Here is a 23,836-nt window from a genome sequence, read left to right as displayed (position 1 = left end):
TTAACTGCCTTTAATTTATATTTGCTGGGTCTTACTAGGTCTAATGTAGGGTAAAGCAGATAGTTTGTCTAGGTGCGTTGTCTGATCCTCTCTGTGGGAATGTATGCTCTAATTAGTAAGAACAATGGAGTGAAGAAGGTAGGGAAGCCACGTGTGCTTGTGGATCACAGACATCAGTGGCGAAGATCACCTAACCCTTTCTACACCGTTTTATCATGTCAGATTCTGCATACTTTGGGAAAGGATTGCAGGCTCTGCTGGACCTGGGGCAGAATCAAGCTGGGGAAAATCAGTTGCATTGCTAAATCAGAGGAGACTCTTCCCAGAGCAAACTGAGCAGGGTGGTTTTGGCAGAGCTTTTGTTCAGGCAGCTCTCATTCTACCTGTGTTCAAAAGTGACCCTTTACAGCCCTGTTTGTGGAGTTGTTAACCACACTTTCCATCCCTTCTCCATCTGGGGAGGGGGCAGTGGCTCAGGGTTGTCCCCTTCTGCTCTGTCCGAGAGAGACCTGTCAGCTGTGGTTTAGCAGTGTTTGGGGAGAGGGAGCCCACCCACTTGGTACCATGGTGCTGTCCACTGCCCATGCAGGGAGGAAACAGTGCTCTTCCATGGAGTCTGTGGATGTGGTGACATTCCTTTGCTTCCTTCCGTCTAGCCATGAGCCACAGGAATGGTTAGACAATAGACAATACACTCTACTATCTCTGAAAAATATTTAGATTTTATGAATGTATTTTGGAAAGCATTGGTTGAAAGAATTTAAGGCATTACATTATTTATCAAAAGTGTTAACCTTAGTATCCATAAACCCCCCATTTGTTCTTTATCTTCACATCTGTACCTTGGTATATATAATGAAAAACATTTTTTCAGTGGAAAGTGAGGTTAATATTTTCCAGCTAGAAAGCACCTTTTATCTCATAAGTGGCCAGATCTCTGTGGTAGCTGCCTGCAAATGCCACCACTTTGGAAAGAAAGAGTGGCAGGTGAAAAGTGGGTTGGATCATCCTACAAAGTGCAAGAAACAAAATATTTTTAGTCTAAGACTGTAGAGCAAAGCCCTTCTCTGTGGCAATGAACAGCATGATATCTTTCATGCTTGCATAAAGGAGTTTTACAAATAAGAAAAAAGAAGTCTTTCACAAGGACCAAAGAGAGAAAGTAATGTGAGTGATATTCAATTAACCCTTCAAAAATAGGGGTTAAGGTTGATAATTTATCTGCACTTTCAGACTGCAATTGACAAATTCCTGTGCACGATCCTATTCAGGAGAGGTTACAGTATGCAGGTGAAAAACCTAAGAACTTGGGAGAAAAAATAGATGATGAACAGCAGGAGTGCGTGATCAGGGTTTTATCACTGCAGAAATTAGTCATTGGATTCTCCGAGAATTATGTAATAGGGCTGCTGTTGAAAAATTATTTAACAATCTTGATTACTAATTTGTGTTAGAATGTTAAGTGAATGTGGCTTGTTTAATGGAGGGAGGCAATAACTGAGCAGTCAGTGAAAACATTTATGCAGTGTACAGAGGTCATTCAGGAAAGTAAATGTCTCGGCATGTAAAGTATTTTAATGCCATTAAATACACTGGCTGCATTTCCTCATGGTGAGTGTTTTGTTCGGCTCTGGTCACCCCTCCCTGGACTAAACAGAAGTCCAGGAAGACCAATAAGAGTGAGTTCTTTTAGCTGAATATATAAGCAAAAAACCCCAGATTTGCAGAAAAGATGCACAAATGGAGATATCATTGAAGTAAGCAAAATTTACCATTTCTCATAAAGCAGAACAAAAGAATAATTGATGAAACTGAAAGGTGAGAAATTTTAAAGCAAAGTGTAAAACAAACAGCCCTCTAAATTTAAACTGCCCTTTGTCCATGGAACACTGCCATTTGTGCATGTTTGAAATGAAAGCTTTTATTCTGGTTGGCGTTAAATATATCCAGTGAGCCAGACAGCACACTTGTGTAGGGAATCTTGCTGTGTAGGGGGGAAATCTTTTCTGTTGGAGCAGTTGGAAAGGCTTTCTTTAATTGATATGCTCTGTCCTATCCTTTTCTCAAACCATGGCCATGGTGGGAGGCAGGCGAGTGCCCTGGGTGGTGTGCAGGTGGGAAGGAGTACGTCAGTGCCTGCATTCCTGTATGCCCAGGGGATTTATCAGTGCAATTTGAACCTGACATTCCAGGGAGTGGAGATATTTTGAAGTGGATGCTTAAAGCATGGATTTATATCCTCCCTGTATTTTCCATTGTCTGTTGTAATTCCCTGGGGCTGTTAATTATACATATAAATCAAACAAAGTCTCTGTGAGTGTCTAATATTTAAAGTGAAAGTCTAAGGCTTCCAGCGTCTGGGGTGAATTACTCTTTTCAGGCCTAACAAAGCTGGCAGAACTTCAGTTAAAGGAAGGGCAGAACAATGATGTGTTTCAATCGTGTTTTATGTAATTTGTGCACTTTATGAAGCGCTTGTATAATTATTTTATCCCTGAAAATATGATAGATATTTTTCTAATGAGTTTTGAATTAAATTTGCATTTGAATTGCATTATTTTCTTCAACAAATACATTGTTATCTCTGACCAAAATGTGGATCAAAGAATCACTTGAAACATAATACAGAAGTAACGCTCCAGACCTTAGCAGCCTGAAAAATAATTGAAGTGAAGTAAGGAATGTTAACAAGCTCAAATGTCATCATCTTCCAAAACCTGACATTTAAGCCGATCCACATTCCCTCTCCTCCTTTATGTGGAATACAAAACCACATACATTGTGGAGTAACTAAAAGAAATGTTTGCTGGAGTTAGTTAAGAAACAGTGGACATGTTATTTTTGTATTAGCTCTTGTATAGCCACATACGAGCCTGTTTGAAAAAAATGTAGTTTGTGTAGAGTAAAGATGTTGGGGGAAGGGATAATGAGTTCCTACTGAATACTAATTGCCTATGAGTTGTTCAGGGAGACTGTATAAGAATGGAAGATTTGTTGTAAATTAGTCACTAGCTGTATTGTGCACTGCCGTGAAGTTAGACCAGAGCTGTAAAGGTGCCAGCTCTACAAAATCCTGATGATTCACTGTCTTAACTTGGTGACTGTGTGAAGGAGAAATTACTGTGCAGACTAAATATTATTGGAAAAAATGCTCCTCTAATGACAGTGTAATCTTTCTTCATGACACTTAAGCTTTAAGCTCATTTGAGCTAGAAAGATGGAAGTGACAGATTTTGAGTGGGTTATCACTGCTTTTCCAGCTGCAACATCCCAAGGTCTGCCAAAATTGTAAATGCTGAGAGGAGGGTATTACTCTGGAGTCATATAGAGCCCAGCAGATTGATTAGTGCTCTTAGCTTGGTGTTAATCTTAGGCTTCTTTAGTTCCAGCATTTTGCCTGATGTTAGAGATCTTCTAAACCCCACTTTTAGCATGGAAACAAAGCTTTGCAATAGTTTATTTGCTTTTGAGAAGTATTTTCTCATTCCTTACCCGGCTCCCATTGTTTTCATTTGCATCAAAATGGAAAGGTGAGTTAATGATTCATTGGCACACAGTGACCTTTCAAATAGCTCTTGACCGCAATGCAGCAGCTCAGCTCGAAGCTCTCATACTTTAACCTCCTTGCCTCTGCTTTAATATTTGCAGCCTGATCTGTCTACATGCCTGGATGCCTGAAGAGAGCAAACATTTACAGCTTCTCCCTCCCCTGTGTTTAGTGGGCAATTTGATCCTTCTTTGTCCATTCGTTTATTCCACATTACTCTTAGGCTTGACTTGCTATTGAGAACAACAAAGTGCAGCTTTGGGAATCTGCTCTCTGTTTATTTAACACAAAAATGGACTCAGACTCTGATTCACCTTTTAATTACTCTTGGCCTTCCTTACCTAAAATGAGGATTCGAAGAAGGGCAACCAAACCAGGTAGAAAAAGCTATCTTCTTTTAAATGACTCTTGCTTTACAGCTCTGCCTCCTTTTCATTTTCTGCTTCTGTGCAGGTGGCTCTATAAACAGCTTGTGTGAGGTAGATTTTCTTTCTGTTAAAAGTCCACCTCACCACTTTTTATGCCTTTTTAGATAATGGAGTTGGAATTTGTTAAGTAAAAAGAAAATATTTTTTCCCCAGATTATGTACTGTTCTTTATGATTGTTTTTATTACTTTACTCCCTTAAGGCTTTTTTTTTCTTCTTGATGTATGTGTAGCTCTCACTGAACAGCTCTGACACCCGGAGCTGCATGGCACGGCAGCAGCTGCAAAAAGCTCTGCTGGTTGCAGTTGTTTTCATTTAGGGAGAATCTGGTAATTCAACCATGCCTCAACAACTAACAGGATTTTTTTTTTTTAATTATGTGAAAAAATCTTACTGGAATGAAGAGAAAAATCTTACTCTTTCTGCAAAAGAAAATGAAAAGGGCCAGTTAATGTCTTTGCACAATTAGACATTATCCTTTTTTGTGGAGAAATCTTTGGGAGGTAAGGATTATAAATGCTGTCACTGTGAGAAAGGGGAGTTTTAAGGAGGCTCAAAGGCACTGACTGGTAAGTTTATGTAAGGAAGAATTATGATCGGAAGCTCTAATGAGGAAAGAAAAATTTTTGCTACATATAAAAGCAAAAAAATGAAGACAAAGAATGGCAAAAAAATATGATTTTGGTTCTTTTCATAGAATTGGGTTTTTGTGTGTGTGTTTCAGAAAGGGAAAAAATATCAGAGAAGTAAGATGCATCAATGTCACTAAATTCAGTAAGCCAAGAGAATAATTTTTATGCAGACTGAGACTTTGACCTAGTTCAGAGTGAAAAATGTGTACAGAATGCATGTTGTAATGTGCAAGGCACTTCCTCAACTTTTTACTTCTTTTTGTGGGGAAATCCAGTATTTCCCAAGTGTGCAGGAGTTTCTGCAGTGCATTTGGATGCACATGCAATTTGCAAAGATGAAGTGAGTTGCAAGTTGCACAGTGTTTACTCCACCTCAAATGAGGACTTGTTTTATCTGTAAATGCTGTAGCTGTGCACCTGTCCTTCATTCACTTTTGTTTAGACAGCTTTTTTTTTAATACTTCAGCAGTTGTAAAGCACTGGATGCAGATGTGGTGTTTTCATGCTACAGTATTGCACCTTGTCTTCCATCCCTGTTAATAGTATACCAGTACATGTGGCTTATACACACAACTGACTTTTTATGTGGGGTTGTTGGAGCAAGAAGGTGCATTTTGAGTACATGTTCGTATTTCAGTGCTAAAATTCAAGGGTTCATTTGTGCTCGGGGGATTGAAATTCTGCGTGCTGATGTGGTAGGAGAAGTGCCTGTGCAAGAGGACAGCAGGCTCATGATCTAAGCTTGTGATCTTTGTTTTTTCCTGGTAGTATTTGAACATGACCTGTTGATCCTGGCATGCAGCTGTGGACACATAGCTCATAGTTGCATTTTGTTCATACAGGGGTTCAGGACTCACTGAACAAGAGTCTTGCAGTGCCTGGCAGGAAACAGGCAGTGGTTCTTCCAGCCACTCCACAAGTCACAAAATCCTGTACCTCTTCTGGGTACTCCAGCTGTTCTGGACAATGAAATTTCAACTGCCTCTCTTCCCCTCGGAAGCATCAGGCTGCTGGTTTCTTGGTCTGGGGATGCTCCTCTTGGGAGGCAGGGGAGATGTGCAGAGTGTCGCACTCTTAGGAACAGAGAGTCAAAATTCTCACATGCCACTTTGCACCATGTGCATCAGTGTTTTCACATGTTAAGTTCCCTTTGAGGCCCAAGGTCAGTTTTCATCCCTGCTCAGAAACCTTTCAGACTGGGCGTGCAGCCCCTGCCCTTCCCCTGAACTTCTGCAGTCTGTCAGGAGCTGAGTGCAGGTTTCACTCCTTTGGGACATGCATTGCAGATTGCTCCCTTCTGCTGAAGCTGATGGGCATGGTATATTTAAAGGGTAATTAGCCTATGTAGAGAGTGTGTGAACATGACTCTGTTTTAGTGATTTGACGGGGGAGAGGATCTAGGTTTTTTTCCTTGCTGCAAGACACCAAAGGTATTTATGTTATTTTATGTGAAATTGTCACGAGGCATAGTCCTTACTCTGCATAGTCCTACCTGTCCAGAGAAAGTGACTCTCTCAGCCTTTTTGAGGGCTTTAAAAACCTTCAAAGGTGCTGAGAATATCTGTCTCATGTGAGTCTGTCCTACTGCACTGGGAGGTGGGAGTTAACATGCCGAGTCCACTCATGCAGAGGTGGGAAGTGAAACCAAACATCCCACATCAAGGGAAAGTACTTTTTTTTTTGTGTACTGTTCTATGAAAAGAGACACCAACTTATTTCTGTCTGTATATTCATTTGACTGTGAATCCCATGTTGAAAACAGATGCTATCTTACAGCCCACATTTAGGTGACCAAGACCAAAGTCAGACTGACAAGTGTATTTATTGTATGGAAAATAATGCCCACATCTTGAACATACTGGCATTATTTTCCAGGATCTGTATGCCTGATCCCCCTTGTGCAGTATAGGAAACACAGTGCTTTGGTCTCCACTTTATAAATTTAAGACAGTTAAATGTTCATCTATGACAATAGCACTTCAAAGCCTACCTCATTTACCCTCCATGTAGGGTTATCCTCGAGTACTTGCTTAATTTTGCTGTTGTGAGTAGCTGCACTGTCTGAATGAAGACCTAAGACGCCTCAGTTAAGGGTGCAGTTCTCTCACTGAAATTGGTTCTATGGGTCATATCTACAGATGTGCATGTCACTTCAGTTGCACCCATACTAGGAACTTCCTCCTTAAAATTCAGGTGACCTGGATTTAGAGGAATATATCTGCAGCCCTGCATGACCCATGTGCTTAGCTGTCTGTATTTTTGACTGACTTCCAATTATACATTAACCCCTGATCAGATTGCTGGGGGTAAATGTGATGAGCTGTCTGAAAACTATTCATTGTATCTAGAGAAGGGAATTTGTAATTTCTTTCCTGGCTCTTGGCTTTCTCACGTTGATATATTTCACTGCCCTTTTACTTTATGTTCTCTGATGAAACAATTTAAGTTTTGTTTTTTGTGAAAAAAAAGTCAGTGTTTGTTCTTGCCATTTTCTGACACAGGTCATTGAAAGCTATACATTTTCTTACACCAATATAAAACATGTTTTTAATTACTGTTATGATGATAATGTGTTTTTTTAAAGTTATAGTATTTGTGTAAGCTTCATGGCTGGTAAAACCTGGTGCAGCCTTTGCTGTATAACTCTACAATATTACAGAAGATGTAGAGAACTTGTGCCTAGTTACTCCTTGGTCAAGGTCTTTTATTTTACCCATGTTTGGAGATTATTCTTCTTCTTAGCATGACATGCTTCTTCTTAGCATGACATCTAAATAACACATACATCTGTCTTGATTGTTCATTAAGGAGATGGCAGAGAGCCACAGGCTCTTCTAAAGGAGGCATGTTTTTATTCTTTTTCTGTGATCACGGTGTAGAGCCAGAGGGTGTTCAGCTCTGGCAGAAGGATCAGCTTGTTGAGCTGTGCTTGCTGGGTTGTTTCAGTAGCAAAGCCAGTTCTCCTCTGTTGCATTCAGGTCATTTTTGCTTTAGTAAGCATCTTGAAATCCATTTCCAATACCTTACAGAACCTAGACTCTTCTGGGGACACCTTCACCAGTTTGCTCTGGCAGTCCTGTCTTTTCAAAAACCATGCTGAACTTTTGCATCTGCAGTGTGATTTTTGAAATCCTAGGAGGGATTTCTGAAAGCCTAGGAGAGATTTTTGAGACATTTTATTTGAAAATGGATTTTATTGATATTCTTCACCTTTCAGACAATTGCAGCCTTGCTGCATATTACTGCTGGTACCCAGTACGGTGAGCTATTACCTGCTGCCATGTTAACCTGGAGGAAAAGGTCTGCTGATGGTCCCTGTAAGATCAAGAGGACTTGTAGCCAGCAAGGCAGGTTGGAGGCAGTTAGTGAAGCTGTAGGAATGTAGTGGGTGATTTGGACACTTGCAATGATTTTGTCACTTTTTAAACTATGCGGGCCTTTCCGGTGGAAATAAGTTACTAGCACAGTCAATGTATAATTAATATTGCTCTCCCCCACATTCAGAAAAGTCTTTAAACTTCTCATATTACAAAGTTAGTTGGATGTAATCATCTCTTCACACATGTTTGAAATTGAGGGGGTGAGGGGGCAGAGTGGAAGTAAAGAGGTACAGTGGGGTCATACTGCCATTGCACTCAGTGATCTTGAAGGTCTTTTCCAACATTCAAAATTCTGTGATTCTTTGAAGCCTGAAATAATTTGTTACCATTTAAAATCCAAATGAGTATTTATTTACTCATCTCACACTTAACAGCAGACTGTCTGGAGCATCTTCAGGAAAGCATGTGGCATTTAACAGGGATAATTAATAAAGATTTACAGACTGAATATACTGCAGGTAGCATATTCTGATATAGCTTGTACTTGCAGCAGCTTTCTCCAGAGTTTGTTACTTAGATTGTTACTCTTGTACAGAACTTTAAAATAGTGTAAAATGTGTTATTAGAAGCTGCTATGTAAGTTAAAATCGGAAGTAACAGGGGGATTTGTGTTGTTTCTGGTTTGGGATGTCCAGTCCACTAAGTGACTGTGAAGACCCCATGTGACATCCCACCCTCAAGGGTAAGTGATCACCCAAGATGCTCATAGATGATCATGGTCAAAAATGAATGGCAAAAGTCAGAGAGTCCACAAAAGCGTATGAAGTTTTATTGCTAAATTTCAACGTGGCATGGAAATTATTATAAGGTAGTTCCTGATGTCCTCCTATAAGCACACAGCAGTACATTTTGGGTAAAGAGGCAGGTTGAAAGGGAAGAGAGAGAGAGGGAGATGTATTAAAGAGGGGGAGAGAGAAAGAAAGGGAGATCACCAGTCCTGGCTTCACTGTCAGTTCAGCTAGTGGGGTGTCCAGGGTCCTGGGGCTCCTGTACAACCCGGCTTTGGAGGAGTACATTTTTTAGATAGTTTTTTTCACACCCTGGAGTTAATTTTCTTGCTTTCTATGCAAATGAGTTATCATGCACAGTCCGTTCTTCTAGACCTTTCTGGAAATGGGTCAGAGGGCTTTGTGGGTCTCGGGTTGTCTTGATTCCTCCACTGCAGTCCATGCCCACCTCTTGACTTCATTCCTGTACTTGAACTGTATTGTGTTGTGCTTATCTCCAGGATCCAGAAGAAGGACATTTGTCCCAGAAAAGTGCTGCCCTACTTCTTGAGCCACATCTTGTTCTTTCTCGCAGCATGTCATTACCAGCAATTCTTGGCTGGCTCCACAGCTATCTGTCTATTGGTGTTTGAGACATACGCATCAGCCCCCTTATCTTCAAGGCTTCTGCACCCCACCAGTGGGAACTATTGCTGAAGTCCAGAAACTGACTTCTTAGGCTCAGGTTTATCACACCGTGATATGGGAATCCCTAATTCCTGGGCTGTTTTTTGGGGATATGTGTTGAACCTGTGCCAGCCTAGCACTGGAGATGTACACCACCCTTTCCTGTTGTACCCAGTGGGTTTGTATATGAGACGGAGTGCAGACTGGGGAAGGTAGTAAGCATACAAGAAAAAATTGAGAGTCTGACACTTACTTTTTTGCCTCATTGTTGGTTTAGGAGCAACCCTTGGAAAGCTTTATTTGCCACAAGAAAGTACTGCCAATTTTACCAAATCACATTTCCATGTGAGGTGAGCTGCCAGAGTTTGATGAGCTGCTGTAGAACACAATGCTTTTATACTACTTATAAACAAAGGCTTTGGGATCTTGTCAGACATAAGGAAATGGTGTGTAGCTTTAGCAGTTCTCAATATGACAGTCACTAAAATTGTGTTAAAATTCTTGCAGGAGGGAGAAACAAAATGAGATGTGTAAGAATGTTTTAATGGTATGAAAACCCACAAGGCCTGCCAGGATTTGAAACCAAATATTCATAGTGTGCCATTTCTAAATGGGAATTTCCATCTTTCTCTAAGTATAGAGGTTATTGTTCTTAGGCTTTATGAGATAGCATCTTAAAATTAAATAAAAGCTGTGGTGTGTCACTACAGATTTGACAGTGGTCTGGGACTTTTTTTTTCAAAGCAACAAATGCACCAGACCTTAACAAGTGTTGTATCTAATCCAGTTCTATTTTTTCATTATGACTTTTCTTGCAATCTAATGGCTATAAGCATCTTGGATGGGCTTTGAGCAATGTGATCTAGTGAAAGATGTCCCTGGGCATGGCTGGGGGGTTGGACTAGATAACCTTTAAACTTCTTTTTCAACCCAAATCATGCTATATGGCTCTGTGACCTTCCAAAAGCAGTTATGTTACTTTAGAAATATAGTGTGGGAAAGTCTTTAGTGGTATCTTTTCCTTCACACCTCTGCAGAAAATAAATTGATGATGCAGCATAAAAAGATTTAAAAAATGATATTTAATAGCAGACAAACTCAAATTACGTTTACTGAGTGTTTTGATTTTGGGTGTTTTGCTGGGTGCAGTAGTTTCCTCTATCACAATCATTCTTATGCTAGTCCATCTCCATTCACTGCCAATGGCAATGCTTGACTTAGTGCATTTTAAGGAAAACTACATTACAACTGTGATTTTTGTTTAGCCTGTTTTCACACAGTTTACAACAAGACTGGTTTCTGCTTTGTCAAATTTTACTCTGTTTACATTCAGAAGATAACCCAGCTCAAATGCTGCACTGGCACGTGCTCCTCATTCTTACAAACAGCTTTAAGAGAAGTGGGCCTCCAGGACAGAGGATTTCTGGTGCTCAAAGGCATAAAATACACAGACCATGCAGCTTTTTATAATATTTGTAGTCATGAGCACACTTTTGAAAACTAAACTCTGGATTTCTGTTAATGTTTTCTGGTGAAACTTGTCAAAAGCAGATCAGATGCAGTATTCATCCCAAACATCCTGTTCATGGATCAAGTCTTGCTTGATTGCTGTCAATCTGTAAAGGCAGTATTAGTGGTATACTATTTATATCCCTTTTGCAATTTTATTGGTGTTTTTTGGTTTTATTTTGGTTCATTGGTTGGTTGTTTTTTTGTTTTGGGGTTTTTTTTGGTGTTTTTGTTTTGTTTTAAGAACAGTAATCTGATTTCTTAGTTGAAGATCATCATTTACGTGGCTACCAGTAGGTAGAATGCTTTAGGGGAATCATTATTTGGCTGCAATTGAACAGTATTTCATTCATGTAATGTATCAGATGTCAGGTATTTTATGTATATCAGCCAGAATCATGCATAATTCATCCCAGCCTATAAATCTTGTTCTGTGTTCTACTGCAACCACAAATCTCTACAAAGTTCTAGCTTAGGTGGAAAATAGAAGCTTTTGCTAGACAAGATATAGGAACATTGATTTTTTAGTTATGTGAATGATTCTGTGGTACTCTTTAGAGTCTTGTCAGCTAAAGGCTTCCTGGAACGTGAAATGAGCAGGTTTTGGTACAGTCACACAAATATTACTCAAATTGTAATGCTTAGATTTGGTGCTTAATGCTTAACTTTGCCATTTTTATGATAGTAGTTATGATAGTATATATGAGAAGGAAATGGTTTGAGATTTAATGGCAAATTTCCCATGCTTTTTTTTTCCAGAGCACAGACACTCTACCCTTGATGTTCTAAGGAAATTGAAGTCTCCTCCTACTTTCTTTGCTGCAACCAGACTTTCTCCCATGCTGAGTGGAAGTGATGAAGTATATGCCAACTGCATGGTAGTAGACCAAGTAAGCTTATATTTGAACTTTGGCTAATTTTTCTTTGTCTTCTATGATTTCTTTGCATGATAGTAGGATTTTCTGTCACTGTCAGCAGTGGTGTGTTGTCAATTAGTAAAATGTAAATTAAAACCAGTAATATCTTACTCTCCTCAGCTATATTTTGTAACCTTTTTATGAGATGTCTTTCAATAGAGTCAGTCAATTATAGGAATTATTCTCCCTAGCCTGCAGGAAGAATCCTAAGGCTGGTGTTATCATCTCTTCTGTGTGTTGGTGAGCTAAACAGCATATGCTTCTTTCTAAAAAATATTTACAATATTACTTGCTCGTGTGCACTTCAGATTTCTGAATTCTACGTACATTCACAGTACAGACAAATTTGGTGATAATTTCAGAAGTTGATTAAAAGCTAATAGTAAAGCTTATAGGCTCAACAAAACCAAGATATTGCTGAAAAGGTGAAGCTGATGTCCTACAGCTGTTATGGAACACTCTGATATTGGAGATCCTGACTTAGTATTCCTGTTTCTGATTTGTCACCAACACTGGAGATGACTTAAAGTGTCTGTACCAAATTATATTTTACATCAGTGTGTTGCACCTGGAATCTTTCCTCCATGGTCACGCTCAGACACCATAATTTGCGCTGGGGGGATGAGTCTGACTAGTCACAGCATGTATGTGGTGGCTGGGTCTAGTTAAATAGACACCAGCTTCTGGTGGCATGTAGCTACTTTTCAGTGATGCTTTAAGTGATTTATTCATCTGTAACCTGCTTTAGGCTCTCCCTTGCCTGAAAGTTGGAATATAGAAGTAAGAAATTACCAGATAATATTAGAAGTCTGAGATTTTGCAAGTGTGATTTCTTCTTTTCCTTTCTTTGCCTCCTGCCTGTCCCTACCCCATTCTCTGAAACACTTCATTCACTGCAGATCCGGTTCATCATGACCGATGAGATGGAAGTTTAAGTCAGAGGCTAAGTGTGTTCAAAATGCACTGAAGAGATGTATGTAATAATGACCCATGAGTGAGCAGCTGTCAGGGGACTATAAAGTGCAGTCTTTGAATGCTTGATTTGAACAATATCGAAGTTGGAGATGGTGATGTTACCCAAGTGTATTGCTCAGGCGGCCTTCAGCTAACCTTTGCTCCGTATGTGGCTGCATTCTACTTTTTAAAATTGAGGACTGGGGCCAAATTCTCCCTTGAGCACCATGCAGCAGGAGGCAGAGTGGCTGCAGGAGAAGGTCCCTCTGGTGCTGAGGAGGAACACTGCCCAAACAGGAACAGCTGCATAAGACCTGGGAAAAGCATTTTACCTTTGTGCATGTCATGTGCACAGCGCAACAGAAGCGTTTCCAGACTTGCATGCACTGTATCTTTGAATGCAAATGTGGGCTGCTGTAAAAATGCCAGCAGTTCTTCCTGTCTTTTACTAAGAGAAACACAGTTAAGATGGGGATGAAAGCACATCTCAAGAGGGACTGGAGAAGAGGAAGTCAGCAATCTGAAAGACCAGGGCTTAGGACACTCTTGCATTCCTTCCTTTATTCTTGCTTTTATACAGGTGCTTTTTGGAGATTGAGTGTTTCCACTGGCAGTGTGACTTTTCACATATTATTCGATATCTAATTAGATGACTGTAGCCCCTAGCTACAAGACTAACAATGAACTGTATTTTAGTATCTTCTGCAGAGTCAACAGGGAATTCAAAGAATTATTTGTTACTAGAGTCTAAGTCCTGATCCTGTACCTGAGAAAATATTCCCAAAGCCATCCCTGTCTTTGTGCAGAAAAAGAGGTTCTTCAGGCCCTGTATTGCTTAATGGCAAAAAATTAAGAGTCCTTTCCCTTCCTCCCATCAAGAAACTCTGTTCCAGGTCATGTATATTTATCTCAAAGCTTAGGAAACTGGTGCTGTAATATTGAAAGTGCATGATGTGTAGGCTGATTTTTCCACATTAAATTGCACAATGATTGAATTCTCTTCCATATGTCTCCCACACTAATGTATTAAGCATATTTTTTGCTCAAGAGTAGTTTTTAATAAAATCTATAAATATATATATCACTAAATTTAATATAAGGTATAAATATGAGTGAGAAATTCAGTAGACTTGGAAATACCAATTCATTGCTGCTCTAATTAGGGAAAAAAGTAATGCAAAGTCTAGAATTTCTTAGCCATATAACTTCCCTTAAATTCATGTGGTGTAGAAAGTAATAGGGAAAACCCCACGGAACATATATCAATAAATAAAATGGAAAACTGCTCTGGTCCTTGTTTCCTTGCTGTTGCCTCTTACCAGCATTCATTTTTTACCTGCAGGCTGGAGAATTAAAGACTAACTACATTCATGGAGATGGTGTCAGCAGTGAAATGTCTCTGAATCCCACCAACTCAATCCCGATGGCTAAGAGCTCTTCATCTCCCTCCCTTGAGGAGAATGATCAATTTATATATCTCCCAGATGAACAAAGTCAAAGGCCAGTGAAAAATGAAGAAAATGCAGGATTAAGGCATGCCATTTCACCTTCTCATCTGTATGGAGCAGATTCGTATATTCCATTCAAGACCCATGGATATATTAAGGATTGGGGCCAAATTTATGCTGACATGAAAAAAAGAAGGTATGGAATTGACTTATTGATATGGCCAGAATAAGCATTATTTATAACCACCTTTTGTTTAAAAAGGTGAAGCAGAATCTGAAGTAATAAACATTATTATTGGGGTGAAATCTCGGTTTTTCATTACTAATAGTTATTGTCCTAATAATCTGTTTTCATAAAATAGCTGTGAAGATATTTTTAACAAATAAAAAGTGTCCTCTTAGTAAATGTATTTTGAATCCAAATGGATACTTTTATACCTTTATTTCTTGTATGCAAATACTCTTTACAAAAGAAAAAATAATAATCAGCTCTTCACTGTCACTGCCACTGCCACTGTGGCATTTTTGACAGAGAACAGAATTCCGCTCTGGTTTTCCTCTGTTATATTTTCCATTATGAAAATAGTCCAAAATCTGTTGAAGTCTCTGGGAATCTGTCAAGTCTTTAAATAGGCCTGTAGGAGGACCATGTTATTCCTGATTGCATAGGTATTTTTTTATATCAAAAGATGCAGTGCAGAGTATAGCTGCTGTTTCTGATAGGTTTAGATTGTTTTCTTCTCCACTGCTGGTACACAAGTTTTGCTGCCATTTGTCTGAAGACCCTCCTCCAAAAGGCTTCAGGTTATGGTGGGAACTGGTAGGCTTTAGAAATGCAGAGAGCTTTGAAGATGGAACTATAATTTTGGTTATTAAAAATGGGTTTTTAACAGTTAATTTAAAAATGAAACAACAATGAATTTTCTTGATGTAAAGGCTTTATTGCTTCTCTGAATAGATGAGATTCCTTCTTCTGCAGGAGGAAATTTGAATCTTGCTCCCACCTTTGAAGAGTATTAGGAACAGTTGGATGTGGAACATCAGATCTTTGTAAAACAGTAAGAAAGCAGAAGGATCAGCCAATTATTTTTTAAAATAGGCAATAAAATTTTCTCTACCTTAATTTTGAGTTTCTTATGCAACTATGAAGTCCCACTAGGAGGAATCTTTAACACAGATAATACAATAAATGTCAGAGTTTTTCTTTCACAAACCTTTTTTTTTTTTTTTTTTTTTTTACTAACTGTGGGGATGTCATGTAGAATACTATAATCTTCCTGTGCCTCTGGTTAGAAACATTTTTATCCTATATATTTTTAGATAGTCCTACCCTTTTAAAGACTTAGGTTATGTACCTGTGTGAGAACTTAAGGAATGTATATAAATTTTCAGGGACATGTGATTTGCCTTAATATGTCATATGACATATGTAAGTGATCCAAATGTTACACATAAAATAAGACTACTGGTATGTAATCCTGTTTTCAAAACAGCTTTCTATGTCAGAAAAATTCCCCGGAGAAGTTACCACAGTAGGTCATGTATTGCTTTTTCAATTTTAACATGTGACAGTAACTGATAAAGCATTTATGTAACTTGTTTCTGAGATGTCACATGGGCTATTACTTGGAAACATTGCAAAATACTGTTTCTAGAATTGTAATAAGGAAGTAGTTTCAGACAGTAGCGATAGATTTGTGCTTCAAAAAAGTAGTGGTGTGTGAAGGAATTTTGGTGCTATTATTCCTGGTAGGAACTCTGGCTATTTAGAAATACCACACATAATTTAAAGTTTTATGTTGTAAGACTGGAATGTTATTGCAAGCAGTCAACCATTCCTTCCAATCACTCTGATGAAGAGACCATGAACTTGCTCTTGCAGATAACAGGACTCATCCTGGGGAACTCATCCTGGAGATACTGCTGAGCAACCTTAGTGCACTCTCCAGCTCAGAAATCCTTGCCAATCAAATAGTCTCTGCGTATTTGACATATTGATTTAGCCTGAGATTTTTCAGTCTGCTTGTAGCTCTGTATATTTTTAAATGTTTACCTTCCGAACTGAACCTCATAAACTGTCTCAAGACCCTCTTAATCTCTGTTGTTCTTTTTTCTCTTCCATCTTTTGTCATGAAGTCACAGATGTAGATGAATATGTCTGTGAACAGCTGTATCGTATCTTCCAAATGCACACACGCATATAATATCCATCTATATCTATGTATCTTGATACTGAAATCTGAGGTAGTTCTCTCAGCCCTGCTTATTGTCTCAGTTCTCTTTATCATATTTGTAGAGAAACAGGTTTATGCATGGAAAAAAAATCTCATTTTTCAGGAGATGCTGAACATGGGTCTAAAAGTAATGATCCAGAGGTGGCTGGCTGTGGTGGGAGTGTGTGGGTTCATGGGTGATGCAGATATCTGCACTGCAGATCCATGAGGCTGGGTCAGAGGGGTCCTGTACAGAGAAACTGAGTAACCAGGTGACTGCAGGCCTGAGGAAGGCCTCAGGGCATGGTTTCCCTGACATAATCATGGTGGTTTGGGCTGTCATTGTTCAGAGGATTCAGCCATATATTTGCTTATTGCATTTGGGTTGAAGTAAATTGCTAGGAGAAATTGAGGAAAGTTAAAGACTTTGTTGTCTTCTTCAGTTCAAGTCTTGATGACCTTGAAGTAGACTGTGGAAGTGGAGCTGTGTCGGACAGATCCCATGTTCACTACCTTCCCCTCGGCTCTTCAGAGGCCCTGGCTTCTAGCAGAGATGGATTGGACTTACCTACCAGTCTGCAGCCCAAGGTATTTGATACTGTCTTGGTTTGAATTGTTTTCCTTTCAACTAAATCACTGAAACTATGTGAGAAACATCTAAATTTGAAAGGGAGAGATGAGTTCCCATTTGGCAGTGCTGATGTCTCCAGGGAGCACTCTCACAGACTTGTGAAGCTAGAACTCCTTGGGTGTGGCTGGGCTGGGCCGCAGCCATGGAAAGAAAGTGTCTGTCAGAAATTTGCCTCAACTTTAAAAAACACATAATTTATCAGACGTGTTTCAAAGGAAATATCTCAGGTTCAGTGAATCAGTATTTTTTAACCAAACTATATTTAGTGAGAAAATGTTTAACCAGCTGAAGTTATGTGAAAGAGTAATGCTTTGTAAAGTGTAAAGCCCTGCTGCCTGTTTTGAAACAATTTCTAAACTCAGGGAAATTCAGTTGGGGTGTGCACTGACCAATGTAAATCTCTTAGTTATGGTTTTCCTAAGTATCCTGTCTACATTAATTTTCATTAGATCGTGGTGCTATTTTTGAGATCTTCAGATACATACATAGGATTATTTCTTGTTTGCAGAGATTGTTTTTGATTTTTTAGATGCACTTGTTGCCACTGTAGAACTTTATCTGACTTTTAGCAAATGATTACATGAAGGGAGAAAAAGAGTTCAACACAAACATGAATTCTGTTAGGGCTGTTTAAAAAAACAATAAAAAAACAATACAGGAGTTTTAGGAATAGTCTCTGTTGAAATGTAAATGATGTATCAAACATTAGGGGATTTCCTTTCAAGGGGTACTACTGGCATATTTGGTAATTGGAAAATGTTTTCAAATATGGTAATAATTTAAAAAGCCAAAAACAATATTGAGAAAAGAGAAAGAGGTCAACTCCTTTCTTTGGAAACTCTGACATCAGTAATTACCAAGGCATGGTGAAAGTCTGCAGGAAATGCTCTTGAAGTATTAAAGTACTAAGATTAATGCCTTCCTTGGTAAAAGAAGATAGCTTGGTCATCAGATATAATGGCCAACAGTACTGTGTGGATGTTGCCTGTTACCAAACTGAAGAAGAATCTGAGCTTTCTTAGTCTCTTAGTCTAACTTGCACCCACAACTTATTTCCTGTAGTATACAAAAATTTATTGTGGTGGAAATACGACGGAATTCGTAAGAAGTCACATGAAGTTGTCAAAAATTCAACTTGAAGCCGAGAAAATGTATGCAAGTGGTCAGCTGTTCCTGATTTACTTTGTTTCTGTTGCTGATGCATTTCAAAATGACACAAGGTTTCATTAGCTGCAATTTCTCATAGGAATACACAGTGTTTGGGATTCGGTCACGCTCCTATTCCTGCTCCTCGCCCAAAAGTTTGGTAGGAAGACCTCGCATTCCTCGGGACTTTGCAGTTGGGGATTCAAATGGAGGTCAGTTCCCTGGCTTTGTGTTATTCAATACCCACCCGCTTCAGGCCCAGAGCTGATGGCGTTACTTCACAGAGCTCACCAGTGTGTATGTTTGGTAGCCTTCAGGTAGCCCTACCATCATCCCTCAATTTTCTCCCATCTACAGCCCCATCATGCCTCCCATGATACAGCCACTGATCTTGAAAGGGCATACAAGCTGGAGAGCAATAGCCACAAAAACTAATGCAGACAAGGGCAGTAATCCTCTTTTTGGAAGATCCTTACCCTAGCTTCCTGCTGAGTGTCTGACAGAGATCAGGAGAAAGCTCAGGATAACACAGAAGAGTCATCAAAGAGGACAGATGGTTCCAGCTTCCCATAGATCCTTGGGAATCTCTGAGACACAGATGGGCTGTAGTATCTCTACATGCTGGGAAGCAAAACCCACTCTCTTCATCAAGTGGAGTCAGAGATGTCTCTGCAAGAACCTTGTAATATTTTATGACTTGTTTCTGCTGTATTTCTAGACACATAGTTTCATACATAGAAGACAGCCCACACTTTTCTCAGCGAGGGTATGGGTTATATTTGAAAACTGTGCAAAGTGTGAAATACATATACTGTGCTTTTCATACAGTTCACATCACTTTAAAAACACCTGCATTTCAAGAGGCTTGAGCTCTCTCTGTAGCCGTGTAATCCTTATTTCCAGTTTGTCTCTCACTCCAGTATACCTTTAGTTTTTCACTAATCCAGAGCAAGAGGCAGGACATGTGAGCCACAGCGAACAAGATGGAATGGACACCCAGAGACTTTGTGTATGCTGCATCATTGGAAGTATTCAAGGCCAGATTGAATGGGGCTTTGAGCAGCCTTGTCTAGTGGTGGCATCTGTGCCCGTGGCAGGGGCATTGGAACTAGATCATAGAATCATGGAATGATTAAGGTTGGAAATGACTCCGAGGTCATTGAATCCAACCTTTGGCCAAACACCATCACGTAAATTAAACCATAGCATCAAGTACCACATCCAGCTGTTTCTTGAATGCTTCAGGGTGACTCTACTACCAACATGGGTGGCCCATTCCAATGCTTGACTATCGATTCAGTGAGGAAATTCTTCCTGACGTCCAACCTGAACTTCCCCTGAAGCAGTTTGAGGCCATTTTCTCTAGTGCTGTCACTTGCTGACTTGGAGAAGAAGCCAACCCCCACCTGGCTACACCCTCCTTTCAGACAGTTGTAGAGACCGAGAAGGTCACCGCTGAGCCTCCTCTTCTCCAGGCTAAACATCCCCAGCTCCCTCAGCTGCTCCTCATAGGACTTGTGCTCCAGACCCTTCCTCAGTTCCATTGCCCTTCTTTGGACATGCTCCAGCACCTCAGTGTCTTTCTTAGACTGAGAGGCTCAAAACTAAACACAGGATTTGAGGTGCGGATTCACCAGTGCCAAGTACAGGGGGACAATCCCTGCCCTGGTCCTGCTGGCCACACTGTTGCTGATCCAGACCAGGATGCCATTGCCCTTCTTGGCCACCTGGGCAAACCCTGGCTCATGTTCAGCTGCTGTCACCAGCACCCCCAGGTCCTTTTCCTGTGGGCAGCTTTGCAGCCACTCTGCCCCAGCCTGTGGCACTGCCTGGGGTTGTTGTGACCCAAGGGCAGGACCCAGCACTGGGCCTTGTTGAACCTCACACCATCGGCCTCAGCCCATCAATCCAGCCAGTCCAGATCCCTCTGCAGAGCCTTTCTGCCCTCCAGCAGAGCAACACTCCCACCCAGCTTGGTGAGATCTGTGAATTGACTGAGGGTACATTCGATGTCCTCATCCATATCAGTGGTAAAGATACTAAACAGGACTGGCCTCAATGCTGCACCCTGGGGAACAGCACTGGTGACAGACTGACAACTGGTTTTAACTCCATTCACCACCACTCTCTGGGCCCAGACATCCAGACAGTTTTATACCCAGCAGAGTGCACCTGTCCAAGCCATGAGCTGCCAGCTTCTCCAGGAGATGCTTGCTGGGCCTGTTGCCCTGGCTGTCCTGTATGTGCCAATGATCACACTTAAGATTCTCTGTTCTGTGACTTTCCCTTGCACTGAGGTCACCAAGGTCAGGCTGACAGGCTGTAGTTCTGCAGATCCGCCTTCTGACCCTTCTTGTAGGTGGGCACCACCCTCGCAAACCTCCAGGTATCTGGGGTGTCCCTGGTTAACTAGGGCTGATGATAAATGATGCAGAGTGGCTTGGCAAGCTCTTCTGCCAGCTCCCTCAGTACTCCAATGATCTTTGAGATCCTTTCCAACCCTAACCACTCTGATTCTTTGACATTCGATGTGGAAACATACAAAAATTGTGGAAATGTTATCATTAACTTTGAAACCATTTAACAACTTCAAAAACTGTTGTGAGGTTGAGAGATACAATGTCTGCGGACTTCTTTTTTCCTAAGAAGCTGAGTTAAGCAGTGCAGAAGATAACCTCTTTGATGTTACTCAAATTTACTGTAAGACTTCATGTCCCCTTGTAAGGAGGAGTATATATTGCAGCCTGCAGCATGCAGCTGTGTTGTATTTTCCTCCATCACCTAAAGTATTTGTAAGCATTTATATTCAACAGATCAGGTGAGAAGTCTTTGAAAAAAACAAGGCAGAAGAAAAAGGTAGAAGTCTGTCACAGAACTAAAAGATAGCAGAATAGCGAAGCTCTGTGTCATGTACTTAAAGTTAAGACAGAAATCCTGCAGCTAAGGGACTTTGTTGGTGTTGGTGTCGCAGCCCATTAAGTTTCACCAGACACCATTACCTGCCCTGACTTGATATGGGCTTGGCCCCATTTCCTTTTTGTTCTTTCTCCGCTTCCTCCTGGGACAGTCAGTGTTGGACCTTTACATATCTTGTGGAGAGGGTGAAAACCAATTCCTGCCCAGACTTTAGAAGCAGGGTGTTCTACAGCCTGCACTGCAGATGTGGTGTAATGCTGGGAGGGAGGGTGGTGGTCTGCTGAGCTTCCTCCTGGCTCTTCCCTTCCACCAGCACCTCCTGCATTGTCCCTTTTTTTTGCCAGCATTTTGCAAGGATGGGAGCGTTGAAGACAGTGTTTGGCAGCTGGCAGTGGTGATTATTGTGTGAGGCAGGCACACTGCTTGCTTTGAGCAGTTTTATCTGGGCATGGAACTAGCCCAGGAGCTTGGTCCAAGAAGCTGGGTCAGATAGTTCATCCCAATCTCTATGGACTGTTGTGGCACTGTGTCTGGGTCTGGGTGGGAGTCTGCACATGGAAAACCTGCCCCCTCACCTCTGCCTAGCTGCCAGCAGTTTGGACATCTTGCTCAGGTCTTAGCTATACAAGAGGGAGGTGCAGCTGCCCTTGCATCTTGCAACAAAATGTAAGCCAAAGCAGATGAATTCAGGGTGACAACAGGATGGTGTTTTTCATATAAAATATGAGAAAAAAAGAGGCAAAACCCCATCCGTTTCTTGTGGAAACTCCTAAATATGCCCAGGTTTAAAACATACTACCTACCAGGCTGTAACAGTAAAGGATTTGTCCCTGCTCTGTAGATGGTGTGCTCATGAACAGTGGTTCCTCCCTCCTCCAGGCCCTTACACTCTCTAAGTCAGTGTCTCAGCTCCATCTTTCTAGTAAGTACTTCAGTGCCAACCCCACAGTGCTGTTTTGCATGAGGCTGTCTTCCTCTCCCATGGATACACGGCACTGGTTTCTTACAGAAGCATCCCGTGGCACAGGTTGTGCCTGACAACTAACTGAAATGCCCTTTTAGTCTCGCTGCCTCTTTGGTAAATATTCTAGGTCTTGCTAACCTGAAGTCTACATTTGTCTGAGGAGATGCTGATTCAGCAAAGGGTGTTTAAGCCTGTATCTAACTTCAAAGAAAGCATAGTCTGGTGCTTTGACTTAGGCAAGTGCTTATCTTTTTGCACTATACCTGTGGTAGCTTTGCTAAAAATGTCTGCAAAGCAGAGTGGCTTTTAATTTGAAAATGGCAGTGGTGTCTATAGTTTTGGGCTTATTTTCTTCTGAAACAACCCAACTGAGTTGTTTATCTTTTATTTTGCTTTTTAGAGAGCTTGTGAAAAGAATCTCCTTGAGTCATCTGTTTATAGGATCATAGAACTGTAGAAGATACAAATTTCTAACACATTAAACATCCTATGCAGTACCTAAAGTTGTACTATTCCTCTTTATGTAGAAGGATTTAAATTTTTTTAATAGATAAAACTGTATAAGGTGTGTAACTGAAAATGTTAGAAAAATGTCATTAAGATATTTTACAGAAAATGATGCAAAAAGCAAAGGGAAGAGTGAATCATTCAAGTCTGGGTTGTTAGGAAAAACCAAAGAAATAATTTTTGCTATTCTTACAAACAGGCTGTTTGCAGAAACTGTTATTCACTTATACTGTTCTCAGTTCTGGCAGATGCTGTCAACTAAAAGCTTAGTAGGAAGTGGTCTTAACCTAGAAAAAGCTGTTTCTAATGTATGTATGTTTTTGCCTTCCTAATTTTCAAATGACATTGCAAACCCTTAATGGCAAGCTTATGGCTTGGCAGAGGTCATGATTTTCAAATCAGCCTGATGACCTTGCAATCTAAGTGCCCGATGGCTGTTTGTATCTTGCAGAGAGAGCGTACAGTCTGCCTGAGCAGTCCCGAGAGCAAAGGTATGGGTGTGTGTCGCGGAGAGCCGGGAGCAGGTTTGTGCAAGAATGCCATCTAGGGAGCCGTGTGGGGAAGAGACATCAGCACCCCTCCCACGAAGGGTTTGAGAAGTTGTGTAGAGGCCCATGGCATCTGAGAGCTGATGCCTAAACCGTGTGCCAAGCTCAACCCAGCTCTCATCACACACATCCAACAGCAGGGATTTACTGTGGGACCTGCAAAGTAGGAATGGGTTCCTGTCTGCTGCTGGGGCTCCTGTCCACTGCAGGAATGTCCAAACCACTGCAGTAAAAGCACGGGAGCTTTTGATACCGACTGTAATGTAGGCAAGCTTGTTACACATCGCACATGCAGAGCGCTCATTGGCAAGTGTTACATCTTTTTATAGAGGGATAGCAATCTTTTTTGTGATGTGTTATACCCACAGCAGAGCATGACATTGTAAATGTTAGGTGAAACAAGCACTGTTCAGATTCTGCTATATCTTAATCAAAGGACTGTTGCCACTGGAATGAGGAACATTTTTTACTGGTCTCTATTTAGGATTCAGGAAGAGGAATGGAATAAAGATGTTGTACCCTCAAAAAATGAGTCTGAAAAATATAAAGTGAGTCGGACTTTCAGCTTTCTGATGAACAGAATGACTAGCACACGGAATAAATGCAAGGTAAGTTGGGATTTATGTCTATTTTATTATGCATGATTATGTCACTGTAATTAAATTAATTATATATGGAAGCTAAATTTTTATGTAAAAATAAA

At 40.6% G+C, this 23,836-nt stretch overlaps 1 protein-coding gene across 14 annotated transcripts in view; it reads left to right on the top strand.

Moving 5' to 3' along the window:
• Positions 1 to 23,836, top strand: part of ARHGEF28 (Rho guanine nucleotide exchange factor 28) — a 118,191-nt gene that overhangs the window by 51,706 nt on the left and 42,649 nt on the right. For 11 of the 14 annotated variants that reach the window (XM_069002243.1, XM_069002247.1, XM_069002245.1 and 8 more), the window contains 6 exons: positions 11,649 to 11,779; positions 14,103 to 14,404; positions 16,865 to 17,009; positions 18,299 to 18,410; positions 23,037 to 23,109; positions 23,618 to 23,741. In XM_069002243.1, coding sequence (XP_068858344.1) covers positions 11,649 to 11,779; positions 14,103 to 14,404; positions 16,865 to 17,009; positions 18,299 to 18,410; positions 23,037 to 23,109; positions 23,618 to 23,741 — 887 coding nt within the window. Of the gene's footprint in view, positions 1 to 3,615; positions 3,925 to 11,648; positions 11,780 to 14,102; positions 14,405 to 16,864; positions 17,010 to 18,298; positions 18,411 to 23,036; positions 23,110 to 23,617; positions 23,742 to 23,836 lie in introns of those variants that run through there. The other 3 variants (XM_069002251.1, XM_069002254.1, XM_069002241.1) reach the window with 3 other exon arrangements.

This window comes from Aphelocoma coerulescens, assembly GCF_041296385.1.
Source record: "Aphelocoma coerulescens isolate FSJ_1873_10779 chromosome Z unlocalized genomic scaffold, UR_Acoe_1.0 ChrZ, whole genome shotgun sequence".
NCBI classification, from domain to species: Eukaryota; Metazoa; Chordata; class Aves; order Passeriformes; family Corvidae; genus Aphelocoma; species Aphelocoma coerulescens.
This window is presented reverse-complemented; position numbering and strand designations above follow the sequence as displayed.